This window comes from Eretmochelys imbricata, chromosome 7, assembly GCF_965152235.1.
Source record: "Eretmochelys imbricata isolate rEreImb1 chromosome 7, rEreImb1.hap1, whole genome shotgun sequence".
Taxonomy (NCBI): Eukaryota; Metazoa; Chordata; order Testudines; family Cheloniidae; genus Eretmochelys; species Eretmochelys imbricata.
The window spans coordinates 95,146,528-95,168,694 of NC_135578.1; the positions used below are offsets into that span (position 1 = coordinate 95,146,528).

The 22,167-nt window shown below is 40.5% G+C and overlaps 1 protein-coding gene across 1 annotated transcript in view; it reads left to right on the forward strand.

Moving 5' to 3' along the window:
- Positions 1-22,167, forward strand: part of DNTT (DNA nucleotidylexotransferase) — a 153,149-nt gene that overhangs the window by 9,849 nt on the left and 121,133 nt on the right. The window contains exons 2-3 of the mRNA XM_077822708.1: positions 3,418-3,592; positions 12,955-13,083. Coding sequence (XP_077678834.1) covers positions 3,418-3,592; positions 12,955-13,083 — 304 coding nt within the window. The remainder of the gene's footprint in view (positions 1-3,417; positions 3,593-12,954; positions 13,084-22,167) is intronic.

The window sequence follows — 22,167 nt, forward strand, 5'->3', positions numbered from 1 at the left end:
AACATGGTATGAATAAAGCAGAGGGATTTTCATTGTTCAGTCTCGGCTGTAGACCTGAATATTTTCCCGCCATATTTGCGGCGTAATCAAACCTCTGCTCACGACAATTTTTGATGTCCAAACCTAAATTTGCAATGATTTCCAAAACAGTTGTCTCTAGATGTGCAGAAGTGTGGGATTTTAGCAGGACAAAACAAAGAAATCACTCTACGACTTCACCATTGCCAGTCACATATCTTAAAATGAATGTTAACTGATCTACATGACTCACATCTAGTGTTGAACTGACTATTATGGAATAGTACTTGGCATCCTTTACTTCATCAGTGAATTGGTTTGTCAGCTGCTCTGCCATTATAGCAGGGGTTCCCAAACTTGGTTCGTGGCTTGTTAAGGGTAAGCCCCTGGTGGGCCGCAAGACACTTTGTTCACCTGAGCGTCTGCAGGTACGGCCACTCGCAGCTCCCAGTGGCTGCAGTTCACCATTTCTGCGAAACTGTGGGAAGTGGCTCGGGCTGGGGAGCTGTGGGAGGTGGCTTGGGCTGGGCCACCGCTTCCTGCAGCTCCCATTGGCTGGGAGCTGCGAGCGGCCATACTTGCAGATGCTCAGGTAAACAAAGCATCTTGCGGCCCACCAGGGGCTGACCCTGAACAAGCCGCGAATCAAGTTTGGGAACCCCTGCATTATACTGATGAATTCATTGTAGGTTTGGTGTGTTAAAAAGTTGGTCTTCCCTGAGCCACAATACTGATAATTTTTCAAATGTTCATTGAGAAAATTGTCAAATTCACTAAGATATTCAAGACAGGTTAAAAAATTATCTTTTCGATTTGACAGTGATGACTTATCATGTCCTCTTAGAGATATTCCCAAAGAAGACAGCACTTTGACCGCGGCAACAACACGTCTCAGCACTTTCCTCCAATAAGAACACTCCTTTTCAAACTGAGCCGATAACACAGAATCAGTTCTTCCAGATACTTTACACCTGTGAATGAACTTACACATAGCATTAATATGAGCGTTGGAAGTTTCATGATCAGCAATATGTCTTGCAATGTTTCTCTAATTAGAGTTCCCGTCAACAAATGTTTGTTTTCCTTTATTATGGTCAGGGAATAATTTGTAAATGTAACAGGAGACTGCCTTGGTGGTTTCCGAAAAAATCAACCAATTTCTCATTTCTGTCATCCCATTTTTCTTCATTCTCAGAAAATGGGACTCATGAAGACATCTAAATTGCTTTTGTCCTCCAACCTCATACTCTTTTCTCAAATTTTCCATATTATCGACATTTTTCGGTTTATTTACTAAGAAAAATTCTATCATATCCAATGAAACAGATTTTGGCCATAATGCAATGTCTTCAGAGTAGGTTTCTTCTCTTACTTTGACAAAATTACCAATATTTTGTAGTTCCAGTGACACTTCAGAATCCACTTGTTCAACTTTTGCAGTCGTTGTGGTATCCCCACAACTCAGCAAGTGATCAGATAATTCAGATGTTTCTTCGCCCATACTTTTTGATGAATGTCCACTATTCAATACTTCAAGCTCTTTAAAATAAGATGAGTCTTTTTGCTTATCTTTGTCTTCTTGCCTCACCTTCATTTTTTCGCGTTTTTGACTGACAGACTCAGTGTCACTTCATTATTGCTAAAAAACTGACCTTGATTTTAGGTAGATTAAAAATATCTGAAAGAGCAGGGGCATAGCCATGGGGGGAGGCCTGGAAGGCCGTGGACCACCTAATTAGGTTTAACGACAATGGTGCTGGAATGTTTTTAATAGTGGGGTGCTGAAAGCCAGCCCCTGTCCTGCCCAGGCATGGGTCCAGACTGTGGCGTGGGTCACAGGGCAGCAGCCAGGTCCATAGGCACAGGAACTAGGGGTGCGGGAAGGGCTGCTGACAGAATTTCCAGGCCTCTGGGTGAGGTGGGGGGCCATCTCTGACCCCCCAGAAAGGGCAGGACCTCAGGCGGAAGGGGTGGGGCTGGGGGCCCAGCGCGTAGAGCCGCCATGGAGCTGGAGAAGGAAACAGGAGAGGAGACACCAAGATCTCCATGGCCACCGAGGACAGCTTCGGGCACCCCAGTGGCCCCGCACTGGTTGGCCCAGAGAAGCGGGCAGAAAACCCACCTTAAGGTGAGAGGGGGGCATGGTTCCATTGGCAGCCACCTGAGCACTCTGCTGCCTCTGCATGCTCATCTCTGCTCACCTCCCCTGGTCGGCCCCCCCGCCTGTGGGCTCTGTGCCAGTTCTGGCGGCCAGCCCCATCCCACAGCTCCGCCCCGGTGGGCTGTGCCCAGCTGCTGCTCACCAGGCAGCAGTGAGCAGCGCGAATGTGGGCCAGAGGACTCAGGAGAAGCAGGAGGCAGCCATGCAGCTGGAGAGAAGTGGCAGTTTCCCCTTCAAAGCGCCGCTTCTCTCGGGGCAGCTGCGCGGCCACCCTGTGCTCCTCCTGCATCCTCTGGCCCATATTCGCAGCGCTCACTGCCACCCGTACCTCCCATCTGCTCCCCTAAGGCTGCAGGTGAGCCTCCCTCCCTGCTCTCCTGCCCCCTCACAGCTTCTGCCCCCACAGTCCTCCCTCCGCGGAGTGGGCTGCCTGAGTGCCCAGCCCTGGGGCCCCCTGCCATTGCTGGGCCCCGTGCCAGGGCAAAGTATATTTTGCAGTAAATCTGCCCCTGATTAGACCAACTTCTGTTGGTGAGAGAGACAAGCTTTCGAGCTATACAGTGTAGCTTATCTTTTTCACCAACAGAAGTTGGTCTAATAAAAGATATTACCTCACCCACCTTGTCTCCCTTACATTAAACTGTCAGTTTTAAGCTAAACTAAACCTGGCCATCAAAACAGCCAGGAGATGGCCTTCAGACAAGATTTATAATTCATATGGTTTCTATCATGTGCACACTTGCTACTGCCATTTAAGTACTTTATTTAGGTACAGAAGATTTAAGTTTATTAAATATATTAGCAACTGTGGAACTTTAAAGGATTCTGTTTAGTAGATTTTGAAGTATTATGAAGCTCTCATTCTTTGACCGGGAATTTTATTTTTCTTGGGGCTGGCAGGTAACAAAACAGACTTCATTATAATATTGTTTGTATAATATCTTCCAAGTTGCAAAAAGAAGTGTAATAGAACAGTGTCTTACAGAAGTTAAATGATGCTGACAGGATGAAAATGCTGCACTTGTAAAATGTTATGCTAACATTTTGTCCCTAAACTAGATTCACTGAATGGAAAAGAAATATTTTGATATGAAAACACAGCACACTTCCTGTGTCCTGACATACAATATATAAGACCTTTTTCAGGGAGTGCATGTCAATATTGAAATAGCAGCATTGAAGCTATCTACAATTGGATTCAGAAAAAAGAAACTTCATCTTAATTTTTCCCTTTATAGTGATTCTGTCACTCATATTGTGGCAGAGAACAATTCTTGTGCTGAAGTTCTGGAATGGCTGAGAGGACACAAGGTGAGGGACAGTTCAAGGTTCGAACTCCTTGATATCTCTTGGTTCACGGCTTGCATGGAAGCTGGAAAACCAGTGGATTCAGAGAAAAAACATCGACTCATCGTAAGTCAGATATTTCAATGTGAATAAATGTTGTTTGACAATAAGCTTAAAAGTCAGGCTAATCAGGCAACTCTCACTTCGCTTCAGTGTAAACTTTCTGTTGTAGAGCATTTGCATTGAAATACATGTATGTTTTTATTTTAAATGCTTGCTTGGTGGAAAATTCATATTGTTTTCATAAATTAAAAGGAAAATCCTTTTAGAGATAGTCATAGTTACCATGATCTGGTGTATTAGTACTGAAATAATACTGTTCATCATTCATATAAATTTGGTGCTGTCATAAATATAAAGGGAAGGGTAAACACCTTTAAATCCCTCCTGGCTAGAGGAAAAACCCTTTCACCTGTAAAGGGTTAAGAAGCTAAGATAACCTCGCTGGCACTGACCAAAATGACCAATGAGAAGATAAGATACTTTCAAAGCTGGGGTGGGGTGGAGGGGGGGGACGACAACAAAGGGTTCTCTCTGTCTGTGTGCTGCTTTTGCCGGGACCAGAGCAGGAATGCAGGTCAGAACTCCTGTAAAGAGTTAATAAGCAATCTAGTTAGATGTGCATTAGATTCTGTTTTGTTTAAATGGCTGATAAAATAAGTTGTGCTGAATGGAATGTTTATTCCTGTTTTTGTGTCTTTTTGTAACTTAAGGTTTAGCCTACAGGGATTCTCTATGTTTTGAATCTGATTACCCTGTAAGGTATTTACCACCCTGATTTTACATTTTTCTTTAATTAAAATTCTTCTTTTAAGAACCTGATTGCTTTTTCATTGTTCTTAAGATCCAAGGGTTTGGGTCTGTGTTCACCGATGCAAATTGGTGAGGATTTTTATCAAGCCTTCCCCAGGAAAGGGCGTGTAGGACTTGGGGAGATTTTGGGTGGAAAGACGTTTCCAAGTGGGCTTTTTCGCTGCTATATTTGTTAGACACATGGTGGTGGCAGCAATAAAATCCAGGGACAAAAGGTAAAATAGTTTGTACCTTGGGGAAGTTTTAACCTAAGCTGGTAAAAATAAGTTTAGGGGGTTTCTCATGCAGGTCCCCACATCTGTACCCTAGAGTTCAGAGTGGGGAAGGAACTTTGACAGGTGCCATTAAAGGAAAAAATTACCTCACTCAGGAATTTACCTTTGCTATGGTATTTCCACAAATACTTAAAATAGTAAGTACCTCAGACAGCACGGTAAATGTAACTACGCTGAATTGTACATGCCCCATTTTAATAACTCTCACTGTCATATTTTGCATTTTCAAAACAATGTACAAACATTAAAACCTGTACTATTCAGAATTGATCTGTGTGCCCCTGAGAATCTATGAAAGGACTGGTGATGTAATCTGTGTGTAAAGGAGTAGTCATTGGAATTTAATATTATTACAGAGTTGGTACTAGTGAGGAAAAATATGGTAGGGAATACAGGAGTTGTTTTATTGTATTGTGTCACAGAAGGATCTGTACCGAAGAGGATACTAGACTATAATATTTTTTCCCTATTCTGCGAATAGTGCAGAACCCCTCACGTTGTGGATAGTGACATAGTAAACCGCTCTTGGTACTGCACTGTAGCTGATAAGGTAATACTGCAGTTGGGGTTTTAGTATTAAATGGTGTTATTCTGTAGCATCACTGCAGGCTGCACACTGTGGAGTGTGATGTACAGTGACAATATCCCTACAAGCTGTGTACTCTAGGTGGTGACTTAGTACCACTGGACGATTTACAGCAGTGATACTCAGACCTCAGTGGTTCAGGAGCCAAATTAGCAATCAGCATTACCCAAAAGAGCCAGAGTAGTGTGAGTTCATTGTTTCATATACTGTAGTACTATATATTCATATTCAAACAGTATGACAGAAGAAATATTTAGTTTGTGTTTGTGTACATATATATATTCTCACAGCAAAATGACTGACCAAGTATTATATCCAGTACAATTGGTTAATAATGTAGTAAAAACATATGTTTGTTGGCAGAGGTAGGGGCCTGATCCAGACCCCTTTAAAATCAATGAGAAGATGTCTATTGACTTGCAAAGGGCTTGGATTAGGTAACTGTAGTACCACTGTAGAACTATATTGTGGAAGGTGATGGACAATAGGACCATTACAAGATTTGCAGTGTATAGCTTAGTGTTGTGTATAATATGTACAAATGAATCAGCAATGTCATTTTTTCTTTTTATTCCTCCTCTTCTTGATGATTAAAGTATGAAGAATGATCTACCTATTAAATACCCCTGAAATACTGTGGTTCCTGGGTCACTTTCCAGTGCCGGAAAACAAAACCTGATACGGAATCTAGTCTCTGAGATTTAAGATGGGAGAATGCCTGTTTAGTAAGATTTTTAAAAAATGAGTACACCAGATGGCACTATTGCTCTCAGGCTCAGAATAATGTAGTAACATGTATATATTTTCATTGTTCACTTTCTACTGGGCCTGCTGAAGGGATAATGCTCTAAATAAATTCATGCAGATCAGAAATAAAAACAAAATACCATATAATTATCACATTATGCAATCTTTCAGAGAGACAGGTCATGAAGGTTTGAATTCTGGATTACTTTCAAACTTAACTGACTGAAATTTTTCAAAAAAGCAAAACTAAACCGAACCTTTAAACTTTGTTGAGTATTTAACTTTGAGATGCAGACTTAAACCAAATGCCCTATTATTCACTTTCAATTTAATTTTGGCAATGTCTAAATTCCCACAGCTTAAAATTTTCAAGAAAATATGCTTATATAGGCTGATTTTTTTAAGGGAGGGAGTTCAAATAAACCTTGGTAAAATTTACTCTTCACTAGGGTTTTCATTGATATCTGGATAAGAAATTAATCTGCATTAGTTTTCTTGCATGTACAGTAAGAGGTTCTATCTGGATTTCTGGAAGAGCTAGCCTTACTGAAAAAGCAAGTAATACTGAAGTATGATCATTATGTAACTGTGAGACCAATTCTGCAAGTGAGATCTTCCACTTATATCAGGTATAAATATTTCATACAAATAAATGCAGAGCCTAATAAGCACAGTACCACGTAGTTATAAATGTGTGTAATAGTTAACTTAAAATGTGCATGATTTAGATAGATCTTAAAGTAATAAATACTTTTGTACAATACAATATTTTAAATACAGGAAAGAAAAGAGAATGTAGAAGTTCAGCAAATTTAAAACAGTCTCATCATGACTGTGTTACCAGGAAAGGCTCTGTACAGTATTCCTTCTGCGTCAAGGAATGAGAGAGGCATGAAATCAAGGTTAATTGTTTATTAAAATACTAGGCCAAATTCATGTCTCATGTAATTGGAGTTACACCACGTACAAATCTGGCCCATTATAATAGTCTTTTTAAATGTAAAATGAAAGTGAATTTGAAAACTATAAGCACAGGCTGTATCATGAAGGGTTCTTTTCTAAAAAGAATGGATGGCAGTGGGTAAAGATTTTGTGTGAAATCCTGGTCCCACTAAAGTTAATGACAAAATTCCCATGCACTTCATAGCATCAAGATTTCCCCCTTCTGGTTTTATTGGTCTATTTGGGATGCTGGGGTTCCTCCAGGACTTTTGTTTTAATGCATTACTAAAAGGTAAAGTCCATGCCCATGCACAACAAGGGAAATAAAAACAGACTTACAGACCATTAGGTAATAAATTAATGAAAACCTCTTTAAAATACAGTTTTCTCTGGTTGTGAATACCTTATGAGGTACTCTGATACTGAAGTGACGGACACAATATAAAAACCAGAACTAAGCTGATAGGAGTTCTTAGCTATCCATACTGTAATAATTAGCCTTTGCGGCTGCCAGCTGCTGTTACATTTCCTAAGCTCTTCAGCTGTGGTGATTAAGCCTCATCTTTAAAGGAAAATCAAAATATTTCTTTGTTCTACAGACTACTTATTAGGCCTTCTGCCCCACCTGCAGCAAAGGATCCCTCAATGCACCTAACCTGATCATCATATTTCAATCAGTTTTGTCGACAGTGACATCAGTGACATGGTCAGATAGCCTTCTCAGAGGTTTCAGAGTAGCAGCTGTGTTAGTCTGTATTCGCAAAAAGAAAAGGAGTACTAGTGGCACCTTAGAGACTAACTAATTTATTTGAGCATAAGCTTTCGTGAGCTACAGCTCACTTCATCGGATGCATTGAGTGGAAAATACAGTGAGGAGATTTATATATACACAGAACATGAAAACACCCATTTTTTCATGTTCTGTGTGTATATAAATCTCCTCACTGTATTTTCCACTGAATGCATCCGATGAAGTGAGCTGTAGCTCACAAAAGCTTATGCTCAAATAAATTGGTTAGTCTCTAAGGTGCCACTAGTACTCCTTTTCTTTTCTCAGAGGTTGTAATGCAATGGGGGTCCTCAATTGTTGGGATGCAGTGATGTTTCCTGGCTAATGTCAATAAAATATATAAGACAATGAGGAAGCTTTAAAGAGAAAGGGGATAATAAGGGGAAAAAAAGATTGTCATGAGGCATAGGGAACAGAATGGAAGAAATATTTCATGTGGTGCTGACAGGTAGCATCCCCCAGAAACAAAATGAAAACAGGAAACTAGCCTGATGAGCCCATCCCCATCCTCTCCTCTTCTCCCCACTCATACAGTTCTGGAAGTGAGCTGAGCTTGCTATTATGAGTTTTCCATCTTCTTGATCTATGCAGCTGGAGCCACGTAACTAATACAAATGTGTCAGGTTGCCCTTGCTGCTGAACAAATTGGCCTGCAACAGGGTCAATAATATCCATAACTGCTGCTTATTTTGGAGGGGAATTTAGTCCTTAGTTGGCAAGGGGTTAGGTTTCAGCACTTATTTGCAGTAATTAAATTTGAAAGATTTAGCTTGGACTGTGGCAGACATTGTGGTGTACTGCAGCCTGTAAAGATAGAAAGTAGTAAAGTGGTCATAAAGGGGTTAACTGGGTTACACAGATTATTATGGGCTGGAGCCATGCTCCACTCCTCCTTTACTTCCTGTTTAGTTAATGTCTGTTATCACCCACTCTGTTGCTATGTTGTTGAATAAAGCAGCAGATTCCTGGGCTGCCGTCCTCTGCAGAGTGTGTTATGCACTGAGCAGTCCCCTTTACAAAAGAAAGATACTAGCATACCCTCAAAAATAACACTAAAGTATCCGTGGTTAAGCTAAGCCACACTGGTCATGAACAAAACATGGACACTATTCACAAATCAGGGTAAAGTTAGAGAGAGATTTAACCTTTAAGAAGCTCCCATACCCTTTACAGCACACCATAAATTGCATCTTTACCCATCACTTTTACTCGTGGTGAGGGCTCTTATGTGTCCCCTTTTTGAGCCAAATTGTAAGATCTCTAGCCTGGCACTAAATTTGCAAAAATGAGGTAAAAGCTGTTTTGTTGCTGTTTTGAATAATAAACATGTTGAATCTTAGGAGGTCAGCCAGAGGAAGTGGGGGATTTTCAAAATCACCATTGGGATTTGGATGCCCTTATCTCATTAAAATGATTGAGTATCTAAATCTCTTGGGTGGATCTGGAAAATTTCAGCCATATTATCCATATTATATGCAGTACCCAGGCACTGGTGCAGTAACTGACTGCAAAGTATCTAGACTCCAGATAACCCAAGATTTGAAGATAGAAAGTGAAGGGAGTGATGGAAGGCATCCAAGTAAGTATGGTCACTCCTCAATTTAAATGCATAGGTCACTAGAGCTTGTGGCTATCTTCACTTGAAAGTGACTGAAATAAAAACATTCATGGATAATACATAAAAAGTGCTCTTTTATTAAATCAGTGAACCAGTTACATTCATTCTATCAATACGTTCATAGATAAGCCAGTTGTGGTTTATCTATGAATGTATTCCCCATTGCAGTGCACTCTCACCACTTTTTTAGTGCAGCGTGCCTTGTGTTCGCACAATACATTGTGTTTAAAAAACATTAAATCTTGTTCATTCTGTCTTTAATACTATACTTCTCTTTGTTCCTCTCATATATGTCTCTTTCTGTCTGCATTGATTAAAAAAATTAAAATAGAGCAAAGTAGGCTTTTCCAAGGTTAGCCATGAACCAATTGCAGTGAGACTAAGATATTCTTTGGCTCATGAAGCACTGAAAATATCATTGTAAAAGGAATGACAATAAGCTTCTCTGTTCAGAATACTGCCATCTTAATCGTTCACTTCTTCTATATGCACTCACGTTTGGCTGAATTTATCTTACATTCAGAAAAAGAGATGGAAAATGAGAGCAGCATTAATTTTCACCTATTTTGGGGAAAATCTGGAGACTCGATTTGGGCTTATCCCATTAGATATTTTATATTTCTAGCATTAAAGAATCAGGAGTTTGGTATTTATACTTCTTGTGACAAAGTTCCTTCTCTACCTTCTCTGCCTTGGTGGGTCTTGTGCTTATTGGTGGGTTTGCTCACCTTAGAGCTTCACGGCAACCCTTAATTTGACTGTTTTCATGAACCCACAGTCCAGGTCAACTCCTCCTGTGTCTGACCAGGAGTTGGGAGGTTTTGGGGGGAACCAGGCCCACCCTCTACTCCGGGTTCCAGCCCAGGGCCCTGTGGAATGCAGCTGTCTAGAGTGCCTCCTGGAACAGCTGTGTGACAGCTACAACTCCCTGGACTACTTCCCCATGGCCTCCTCCAACACCTTCTTTATCCTCACCACAGGACCTTCCTCCTGGTGTCTGATAATGCTTGTACTCCTTAGTCGTCCAACAGTATGCATTATCACTCTCAGCTCCTAATGTCTCTTGCTCCCAGCTCCTTACACGCGCACCACAAACTGAAGTGAGCTCCCTTTTAAACCCAGGTGCCCTGATTAGCCTGCCTTAATTGATTCTAGCAGCTTCTTGATTGGCTGCAGGTGTTCTAATCAGCCTGCCTGCCTTAATTGTTTCCAGAAAGTTTCTGATTGTTCTGGAACCTTCCCTGTTACCTTACCCAGGAAAAAGGGACCTGCTTAACCTGGGGCTAATATATCTGCCTTCTATTACTCTCCTGTAGCCATCTGACCCAACCCTATCACAGTCTATAAAAGAGGAAAGGAAATGGAAACATGACTAAGAGGCTGGCATTTTTCCCATACATGGAAGTAACAAGCACTGTAGCCGGGAAATTTATACAGAGAAACAGAGCTTTCGAAAGGTTTAAAACTCTTTTCTCACATGCACCCTAATGGAAAATATTTGTTGCTGTTCTGTAGCAGTTGCATAGATGATATGAGCTACTTGTCAAAACAACTAGGAGACCTACATACCAGGGTATTTTCAAATTCCTTTGGCCCTTATTTAATTGACCATAATCTGCATTTTATATGCAAGAGCGATCTAAAGCTATGGAAGAGAAAGATTAATAGATACTTTTCACTCCTATTAGTAGCTGTTTCTATACAGTACAGTAAATTGGCTGGCAAGGCAAAATGTGTGGTTGGGGTTGGGGTGCTGCAGTGTAATTCTTGCTGGACAGAGATATCTGGATTTGTACCATAATCTGTACAAGCAATAATCTCCCATCTGTTCTCCACACTAAAAAGCAAAATAAATCCTGCTCTCATGTTTTGTTCATGATAGAAAGAGACAATTTCTTTAGTGTTCATGCTGGTACCTTAACGGGTCCTACAAATCAGACTACGGTAATTATAGTTTGCATACTTATTTCTACTGATTTCTGTCCCAAGTTTGTTCTGTTAATTATATAACCAGGTCTTGTTAATTAAAAACATAACCTTTGTGGATACTAATGGTGGGGAAAAAGCTTATATAATTTTCCAAAGGCAGGAACAGGATGTGTATGTGCCAGCTTACCCTTCTCTTGGACACACAGAAAGAGTTTCTGCTTTATTATTGCTCTCAGTATGTTCTCAGCCTACCTGCCTGATACCTGGATTCAATTCCACCACGGATTATTCTTCTCAGGACTCAGTTCTTGGATAGCTGCCTTTGCAGCCTAATGAAAATAATGCCTCACTGTATATTCCATTCAGTAACGTTCTTTTTGTTTACCACCTTCCCAGTGGCATTGTATTTCAGGCAGTACATTAGCTATAATCAATCATCGTGCTTATGATTTAAAATCAGTTTTAAAGTGTCATTCTTGAAAGTATACAAGAGTGGCAGAGCAATGCTGCTGACCCTCACTGAAACCCTTTTCATCTATTCACTAGAACAACCTTAGACAGACAGGCAATAACTTCCTTCCTTTCAAAATAGTCAGTAAATTCTCTTTTCCTTCGGCAGCATAAAAATGACCTTGAGTTTCTGAGAGTACCATTACATAACTGGATGAATTCTTATATTCTCCACTGGCTCATATCCAATGGCATCTTTTACATGAAATAATATATACATAATAGCTTATTTAGTGTTGTTGCAATTGTCCCTCCCCACACAGAGAAAGTGGTATAGAGAAAGTGGTCATCTTTCCATTGTTGAGGTGGAAGCAAGCTTCCCATTATAAGCCTGATTTTTTTGTCTTCCTCTCTGACTTCACCAATATTAAACCAGTTCAACTGGAGTATGTGGAATGACTATTTATGTTCTTTCAATTTTAACTATCCTAGTTTGGGAATCTTGCTTCACTAACAAAGGAAGCAATGCTGTTTAGGTCATGTCTACTGGTGTTAGCACCACAGTATAGACACTTCCTACATCGATTAAATGGGTTTTTTCATCCGTGTAGATAATCTACCTTCCTGAGTGGCAGAATTCTTTCAAAGAATTCTTTCATCAACCTTGCTGGGTTGGGGAGTTAGGTTGGTGTAACTACAGTGCACAGGGGTGTGAATTTTTTCATACCCTTCAGCAACATAGATAGGTCAATCTGAATTTTAAGCAAAGACCAAGGTCTTCATATTTACACGGCATGGGTATATTCTATTCCAAATCTACTACTGACCTGCTGTGTAACCTTGTGAAAGTTGCTTAACTTCTCTCTGCCTCATTTTTCCTTTTGGAAATTAGGGATAATAATATTTACTTATTCTTGTTAATATTTCTATGGGAGTAGAGAGATCTATGCAGGTATTTCATACCTCGCACTTCTGTTGGGGGTGAAAAAGTGGGGAAAAGTTTTGTGGGATGCAGAGACGACCATCACATCTTTCCAGTTCAAGAATTGACTTTTGTGTAACGTATTTTGAGATCCTTGGACATAAATCATAGGTAAGTGTAAAGTAATAATAATAAAAATATATGTATGGCAGTACCTGGAATATAAGCAAATGAATATTAAAATGAAATTAACTATTTCACTATTCTGATTTCACTATTCTGTTGTTCTGGGAGCATATTTTTTGGTGTTCCAGACTATTTGACTTTCAGTACTTTTTTTCCCCCTCTCTGTTCAGGTGCAACAAGCTTATCCTGCTACTTCAGACACACCTGAATCAGAAGCTTCATCATTTGTTGCAGGCAGAGTCTCCCAGTATGCATGTCAAAGGAGGACCACCTTAAATAACTGCAACAAAAAGTTCACGGTAATAGATTTTCCATGAAACCTACAGCTGAGGAGAGTAAACTAATATAGTTCTTGTGTCAATATCATCCACAATACAGTTGGCAAATCCAAAATGAAATGTGCAACATGAGAAGTGGAATTTTTATATATATATATATATATAAAATTATGAACCTGACAAATCTAAAGTTAAATTGATCTTAAGAGTAGGGCTGTCAAGCAATTAAAAAAATTAATAGCATTTAAAAAAATTAATTGCGATTAATTTGCTGTTAAACAAAAATAGAATACCATTTATATAAATATTTGTCAAGTATCAGAGGGGTAGCTGTGTTAGTCTGTATCCACAAAAACAAGGAGTCCGGTGGCACCTTAAAGACTAACGGATTTTTTTGGGCATAAGCTTTCGTGGGTAGAACCCCCCACTGCATCTGAAAAAGTGGGGTTTTTTTAACCCACAAAAGTTTATGCCCAGACTCCTCGTTATAAATATTTGTGGATGTTTTTCTACATGTTCAAATATATTTCAATTACAACACAAAATACAAAGTGTACAGTGCTCACTTTGTATTTATTTTTATTATAAATATTTGCACTGTAAAAATAAAAGAAATAGTATTTTTCAATTCACTTAATACAAGTACTGTAGTGCAATCTCTCTATCATGAAAGTTGAACTTACAAGTATAGTTGTGTACAAAAAATAACTGCATTCAAAAATAAAACAAACTATGTAAAACTTTCAAGCGGTGGTTCCCAAACTTGTTCTGCTGCTTGTGCAGGGAAAGTCCCTGGCAGGCCAGGCCAGTTTGTTTACCTGCCGTGTCTGCAAGTTCAGCCGATTGCGGCTCCCAGTGGCCGCAGTTCACTGCTCCAGGCCAATAGGAGCTGCTGGAAGTGGCGGCCAGTACATCCCTCGGCCTGCGCCGCTTGCAGCAGCTCCCATTGGCCTGGAGCTGTGAACCATGGCCACTGGGAGCCGCGATCGGCCGAACCTGTGGATGCGGCAGGTAAACAAACTGGCCTGGCCCGCAAGGAGCTTTCTTTGTACAAGTGGTGGAACAAGTTTGGGAATCACTACTTTAAAGCCTACAAGTCCACTCAGTCCTACTTCTTGTTCAGCCAGTCGCTCAGACAAACAAGTTTGTTCACATTTGCAGGAGATAATGCTGCCCACTTTTTGTTCACAATATCACCTGAAAGTGAGAACAGGTGTTCGTCTGGCACTGTTGTAGCCAGCCTTGCAAGATATTTACATGCCAGATGCACTAAAGATTCATATGTCCCTTCATGATTCAACCACCCTTCCAGAGGAGATGCGCCCATGCTGATGATGGGTTCTGCTCGATAATGATCCAAAGCAGTGCAAACCAACACATGTTCATTTTTATCATCTGAGTCAGATGCCACCAGCAGAAGGTTAATTTTTTTTTTTTGGTGGTTTGGGTTCTGTAGTATCCACATTGGAGTGTTGCTCTTTTAAGACTTCTGAAAGCATGCTCCTCATCTCATCCCTCTCAGATTTTGGAAGGCAGTTCAGATTCTTAAACCTTGGGTCGAGTGTTGTAGCTATCTTTAACAATCTCACATTGGTACCTTAGAATCATAGAATCATAGAATATCAGGGTTGGAAGGGACCTCAGGAGGTCATCTAGTCCAACCCCCTGCTCAAAGCAGGACCAATCCCCAACAAAATCAAATAGGACCAGTCCCCAACTAAATCACAAACAAACCTTGTTTGTGTTTTGTCAAATCTGCAGTGAAAGTGTTTTTAAAATGAACAACATGCTGGATCATCATCTGAGACTGCTATAACATGAAATATATAGCAGAATTTGGGTAAAACAGAGAAGGAGACATAAAATTCTTCCCCGAGGAGTTCAGTCACAAATTTAATTAACACATTATTTTTTTTAATAAGCGTCATCAGCATGGAAGCATGTCTTTTGGAATGGTGGCCAGAGCATGAAGGGGCATATGAATGTTTAGCATATCTGTCATGTAAATACATTGCAATGTCAGCTACAAAAGTGCCATGCGAATTCCTGTTCTCACTTTCAGGTGACATTGTAAAAAAGAAGTGGGCAGCAGTATCTCCCCTAAACAAACTTGTTTCTCTTAGCGATCGCTGCACAAGAAGTAGGACTGAGTGGAATTGTAGGCTTTAAAGTTTTACATTTTTTTTGTTTTAAGTGCAGATATGTAACAACAAAAAATCTACATCTGTAAGTTCAAATTTCACTATAAAGAGATTGCACTACGATACTTGTATGAGGTGAATTGAAAAATACTATTTCTTTTATCATTTTTACGTTGCAAATATTTGTAATAAAAATATAACTTGAGCACTGTACACTTTGTATTCTGTGTTGTATTTGAAATCAGTATATTTGAAAATATAGAAAAACATCCAAAATATTTAATAAATTTCAATTAGTATTCTATTATTTAACAGTGTGATTAAAACTGCAATTAATCATGATTAACTCAAAAAAATTAATTGCGATTAAAAAAATTAATGACGTGAGTTAACTGTGATTAATCGACAGCCCTACTTAAGTGTAATTATGTGTTTTAAGTGTTGCTATTGAAAAGTTAACTTGGTGGATCTTTAAATGGTGTATTAATAGTTTTCAACTGCTAATTTTAAACATATTACTTTCAATATACTGTTCTTATAATATGATCTTTTGACCTTTCATTACAATATCACATGATAGAATGAGGGCTCAGCTATACAATGAGTTGTTAGAACATTTTATCTAAAATGGATTGGTCTTGGCCAATCCGAGTGTAAAGATACAGTATAATTGTTGAATTTTTTCCATTATGCAATTGCATGCACTCGGGTTGTGAAGCTCTTATTTTAGTAATAATTTTAGATATGAATAATCATTCAAACATATCTTAATTTATTTAAGCATTTTAGGATAAAAAGAAAATTGTAATTACTTTCTAGTTAAATAGGCATCTCATAAACTGTCATATGCTGTACTTACCCTCTTAATATTACAGATCTGTACACCCTTCCCATGTACTTGATATATTTACATATGTGTAACTATAAAACACATCTCTAACTACAGTTCTATTTATTAATAGTAATACCTGACACGTACACTGTGTACGTGTGTGTGTAAATATGTGTCTATATAATATATATAATTTTATTTATAAGATCCAGATTAAAAAATACATTAAAATGGAACTAAAGTTGAGAATATATACTCATAATTTAAGAGTAAAAACACTATAGCGATGTTGTACTTAATCCAAAACCAAGTATTACAAACCCTGGAAAGTTGGAATTAATGTTGAATTTAAAAGAAATCTAAATATTTTCATTTCTGGAAATGCAGTTAAGATACCCTAACAACCTTATATCCTTCTTGTAGTTATGCTATGTAATAATCATGTGATTATGATTTGTGCATAATAGCGTTTGTGGTCCTAGATGAGATTAAACTGATTTTAAGAATACATTAGATTTAAAAATTTTTTTTTTCCTTTCATGGCATCATTACTATGCAGTGTTTGGATTAATGGTCTTTGTTGTTGTTCTTCATAACTGAAATATACTTCTTGAGCAGGAATTGATTAACAATATTTTGCCCTGGAGAATTTAAAAAAACCTGTCCTCTTTCAAAAAAGCTACCATGTCCTATTTTGACCCACAGTGAAATTGAGGCTACATGCTACCCATAAGCAGACACCCTCTTTCAAAATGGTTGCTGTCTTCCACTATCCCTAACAGGAGTGAGTCCAAGCCATGCTAAGGGAAGTTTGTGGGCCCCTATGTTTTCAGGACTTATGTCCCTCAAGGGTATTGGGAACAATAGTGGTCATTCTGAAAAAGGGTGCCTTACTGGCCATAGCTTCACACTCATTAAGAACAATAGGAGATGACAGTCATTTTCAAAGAGGCAATTCATGGAATTCTCTGTAGTAGAACTTTTGCCACACCATGCTGAAGGAGAAACTTTCAGTTAAGAATAATGGCCAAAAATGACAATTAATCCTCAAAGTGTGTGAGATTTCAGAGAGTCTTAACTATCTGGGAGGTGTTATTTCATCATTAAGACACTCAGGACAAAAAGATCTGACAGAAGATGCTAAGTTTTTTAAATGATCCATTTGAAAATGAATGGTTACTCCAATGAATGGATTTATTTGTAAATTCTCCAAGTTCATTCTATACTCAGAGTAAGTGCTCTAATTTTGGGGAGAATATGCTATAGTTGGAACGCATGAAGTGGCTGAATTCCTACATTAAGTGCAAAATTAAGTTCAGACTTAAATATGGAACCAGGAGTGGAACCTCTATAATGTTTATGGGTGTCCCTTTATTGCAGTGTTTTCCATGGTGGGGCAGTGCTCAGAGAGTTTCCAAGTTTATTGCTGCAGAGGTCCCTAATGTTAGGATTCAAACTTATACTTGATGAATGATGTTGGTTGAACACTTTAGGGTCACTATAGTTTGGCAACTGGAACATAGAGGTTGTATCTTAGGGCTTGTCTCCACTTACCGGGGGATCAACGCACGGCGATCGATCCACTGGGGGTCGATTTAGCCGGTTTTAGAACCGCTAAATCAACCACTGATTGCTCTCCCGTCAACTCCGGTACTCCACCAGAACGAGAAGCATAAAGTAAGTCGCCAGGAGAGTTTCTCCCATCAACCCAGCATAGTGTAGACACCACAATAAGTTGACCTAAGGTGCATTGACTCCAGCTACGTTATTCATGTAGCTGGAGTTGAGTAACTTAGGTCAACTTAGCCCCACAGTGTAGATCTGCCCTTAGTCATTGTATAGATCAACTATTTGAAAGATTGTATGGCAATTAGTCACCCTTGTCCACATTAAACTATTTACTTTTTCATCGGCTTGACTTTCAGACAAAATGGTTTGTTGTGAGCTGCTTGTATATTTCCTTCTTGATGGTGTCATCTAACTAGTTGACAATGCTTATGAGTCTATCAAATATTTCCATCTCAAAGCTCCACAATAGATCTGCTTATTAGGGCTGCTTTCTTTTCACACCCAAAAAGTTGCAATGAAGTCAGCTGGGGCCTTGCATTGCAAGGAATGCAGGAGTAGATTTCCTTATCTGGAGCAATAGAGGTCAACTTGCCTAAGGTCACAGAAGTTTGATCTTCAATTTTGTGTTGTGCTGTCGGTTTTGTACTAAAACCATAATTCATGTACTTGAATAAAAGTGTTCCAACAGATTTTTCAGTGCAAGTACTTAACTAAAATGAAGCATCAGTATAATTCAGTTGTGCAAACTGTGGGCAGCCAATCATTAAATGACAAACTGTCTCTGGCTCGCTTACATATAGGTCCAAACTCTCTTGAATTATGTGTTGGTGATAGTATCTTTTTATAACAGTTGTATTCTGAGAGACAAAGAGGTTTCCCTTTCCTCTTATATTTAAAATTTCCTTTAGGCAACCAGTGATAGTTTTTCTTGGAGCTACTGATTTTGGCTTTTCCTACTACTAGATGGCATAGGATGAATGAATTAAATTTGCTTCTGCATTCTTGCATGAGCTCAGGAATTCTTCCTTTACCACTGGCTCTTGAGGCCCTGGCATCCCATTTTAAGTTCCTCTTTTGGAAGAATGATTGCTCAGCAGAGGCAATTAAATGTGACATCTCCTCTACCACCTATCAGAGCAAGAAAACAGGCATTTTGTTAACATGGCAGTGATGTGAGAGTAATGAAGCTTAGGCTATGCTTTCTTGGGAGATATGGCCCTTGGTAACTACTTTCAGATAATAAAACTTTAGTCATTAGTTTGTATGCACTTTGCAACCTAGATCTCACTTATTAAAACTGGATGGCAAAGCTATTTGAATTGATCTTGTGATGACAACTCTGTGGCCTAGTGGAGGCCATATATAATTATCTCATATTTCCTTGTTATTGTATGAGTCAATGACTTTTTGTTCTCCTTTCTGTAAATTGTTTGGCTAGATTACACAAGTGAACCATTGTAACTGATAACCATAAACATGGTGGATGGGCTTAAAGGAGTTCCAGGCATAGAAAGGAGCATGAGAGAAAGGCATGGAGGCAAGGAGATATCAGAACTAGCAAATGAGTCAACACGGTTTATTATTCTACTTTGTCCCTTTTGCTATCCGTTAACCCAGTTCTAGCACAGAAGTGAAAAGGAGCCACGTGGCTCAGGTCTGCTCCGTGGCTTTCCTTTTAATACAGGATTTTCTGGAGGCCTGGATTAGTGGCATTGTAGAGTAGAATCCTAGGTATTGTATTTGATTTACTACTGCTGCAGCATGCAAGATCTTTGCATATTCTAGAAGCAATTTGGTGACTTTTTTCTCCGTAACCATCATTACAATGGCTTTGTGCATAGTTTTGTGGTACAAAATATTTTGCAACATTAATCTCACCACCTTGCATGGTCTTTCATACCAGCAACTCTCAACCACCTCAATCAACCCATTTGGGCCAGATTCTACCACTCTTAGCCCTGGTCTACACTAGGACTTTAGGTCGAATTTAGCAGGGTTAAATCGATGTAAATCTGCACCCGTCCACATGATGAAGCCCTTTATTTCGACTTAAAGGGCTCTTAAAATTGATTTCCGTACTCCACCCCTGACAAGTGGATTAGCGCTTAAATCGGCCTTGCTGGGTCAAATTTGGGGTACTGTGGACACAATTCGACGGTATTGGCCTCTGGGAGCTATCCCAGAGTGCTCCATTGTGACCGCTCTGGACAGCACTCTCAACTCAGATGCACTGGCCAGGTAGACAGGAAAAGAACTGCGAACTTTTGAATCTCATTTCCTGTTTGGCCAGCGTGGCAAGCTGCAGGTGACCATGCAGAGCTCATCAGCAGAGGTGACCATGCAGAGCTCATCAGCAGAGGTGACCATGATGGAGTCCCAGAATCGCAAAAGAGCTCCAGCATGGTCTGAACGGGAGGTACGGGATCTGGTCGCTGTATGGGGAGAGGAATCCGTGCTATCAGAAAACCAGAGGGGCGAACGGCCGCTCCGGGTCACAGCCCCAAACATGCCACTTCTATGATGAGCTGCATGCCATTTTAGGGGGTTCAGCCACCACTACCCCAGCCGTGTTGTTTGACTCCTTCAATGGAGATGGAGGCAACACGGAAGCAGGTTTTGGGGATGAAGAAGATGATGATGATGATGAGGTTGTAGATAACTCACAGCAAGCAAGTGGAGAAACCGGTTTTCCCAACAGCCAGGAACTGTTTCTCACCCTGGACCTGGAGCCAGTACCCCCCGAACCCACCCAAGGCTGCCTCCTGGACCCGGCAGGCGGAGAAGGGACCTCCGGTGAGTGTACCTTTTAAAATACTATACATGGTTTAAAAGCAAGCGCGTGAAAGGATTCATTTGCCCTGGCATTCGCAGCTCTCCTGGATGTACTCCCAAAGCCTTTGCAAAAGGTTTCGGGGGAGGGCAGCCTTATTGCGTCCTTCATGGTAGGACACTTTAACACTCCAGGCCAGTAGCACGTACTCGGGAATCATTGTACAACAAAGCATTGCAGTGTATGTTTGCTGGCGTTCAAACAACATCCGTTCTTTATCTCTTTGTGTTATCCTCAGGAGAGTGAGATATCATTCATGGTCACCTGGTTGAAATAGGGTGCTTTTCTTCAGGGGACACTCAGAGGAGCCCGTTCCTGCTGGGCTGTTTGCCTGCAGCTGAACAGAAATGTTCCCCGCTGTTAGCCACTGGGAGGAGGGAGGGTTGAGGGGGTAGCCACGCGGTGGGGGGGGGGGGGGCAAAATACGACCTTGTAACGAAAGCACATGTGCTATGTATGTAATGTTAACAGCAAGGTTTACCCTGAAAGACTGTAGCCACTGTTTTATAAAATGTGTCTTTTTAAATACCACTGTCCCTTTTTTTTCTCCAACAGCTGCATGTGTTTCAATGATCACAGGATCTTCTCCTTCCCAGAGGCTAGTGAAGATTAGAAAGAAAAAAAAATGCACTCGTGATGAATGTTCTCTGAGCTCATGCTGTCCTCCCACACTGACAGAGCACAGACGAATGCGTGGAGGCAAATAATGTCAGAGTGCAGGAAAGCACAAAATGACCGGGAGGAGAGGTGGTGGGCTGAAGAGAGTAAGTGGTGGGCTGAAGACAGGGCTGAAGCTCAAATGTGGCGGCAGCGTGATGAGAGGAGGCAGGATTCAATGCTGAGGCTGCTGGAGGATCAAACCAGTATGCTCCAGTGTATGGTTGAGCTGCAGCAAAGGCAGCTGGAGCACAGACTGCCACTACAGCCCCTGTGTAACCAACCACCCTCCTCCCCAAGTTCTATAGCCTCCACACCCAGACGCCCAAGAACGCAGTGGGGGGGCCACCGGCCAACCAGCCACTCCACCACAGAGGATTGCCCAAAAAAAAGAAGGCTGGCATTCAATAAATTTTAAAGTTGTAAACTTTTAAAGTGCTGTGCTTAAAGTGCTGTGTGGCATTTTCCTTCCCTCTTCCACCACCCCTCCTGGGCTACCTTGGTAGTCATCCCCCTATTTGTGTGATGAATGAATAAAGAATGCATGAATGTGAAGCAACAATGACTTTATTGCCTCTGCAAGCGGTGATCGAAGGGAGGCGGGGAGGGTTGTTAACTTACAGGGAAGTAGAATGAACCAATGGGGGGGGGGGGTTTCATCAAGGAGAAACAAAGAGAACTTTCACACTGTAGCCTGGCCAGTCATGAAACTGGTTTTCAAAGCTTCTCTGATGCGCATCGCACCCTCCTGTGCTCTTCTAACCGCCCTGGTGTCTGGCTGCGCGTAACCAGCAGCTAGGTGATTTACCTCAATCTCCCACCCTGCCATAAACGTCTCCCCCTTACTCTCACAGATATTGTGGAGCGCACAGCAAGCAGTAATAACAATGGGAATATTGGTTTCGCTGAGGTCTAAGCGAGTCAGTAAACTGCACCAGCGCGCCTTTAAACGTCCAAATGCACATTCTACCACCATTCTGCACTTGCTCAGCCTGTAGTTGAACAGCTCCTGGCTGCCTGTGTACGGCTTCATGAGCCATGGCATTAAGGGGTAGGCTGGGTCCCCAAGGATAACT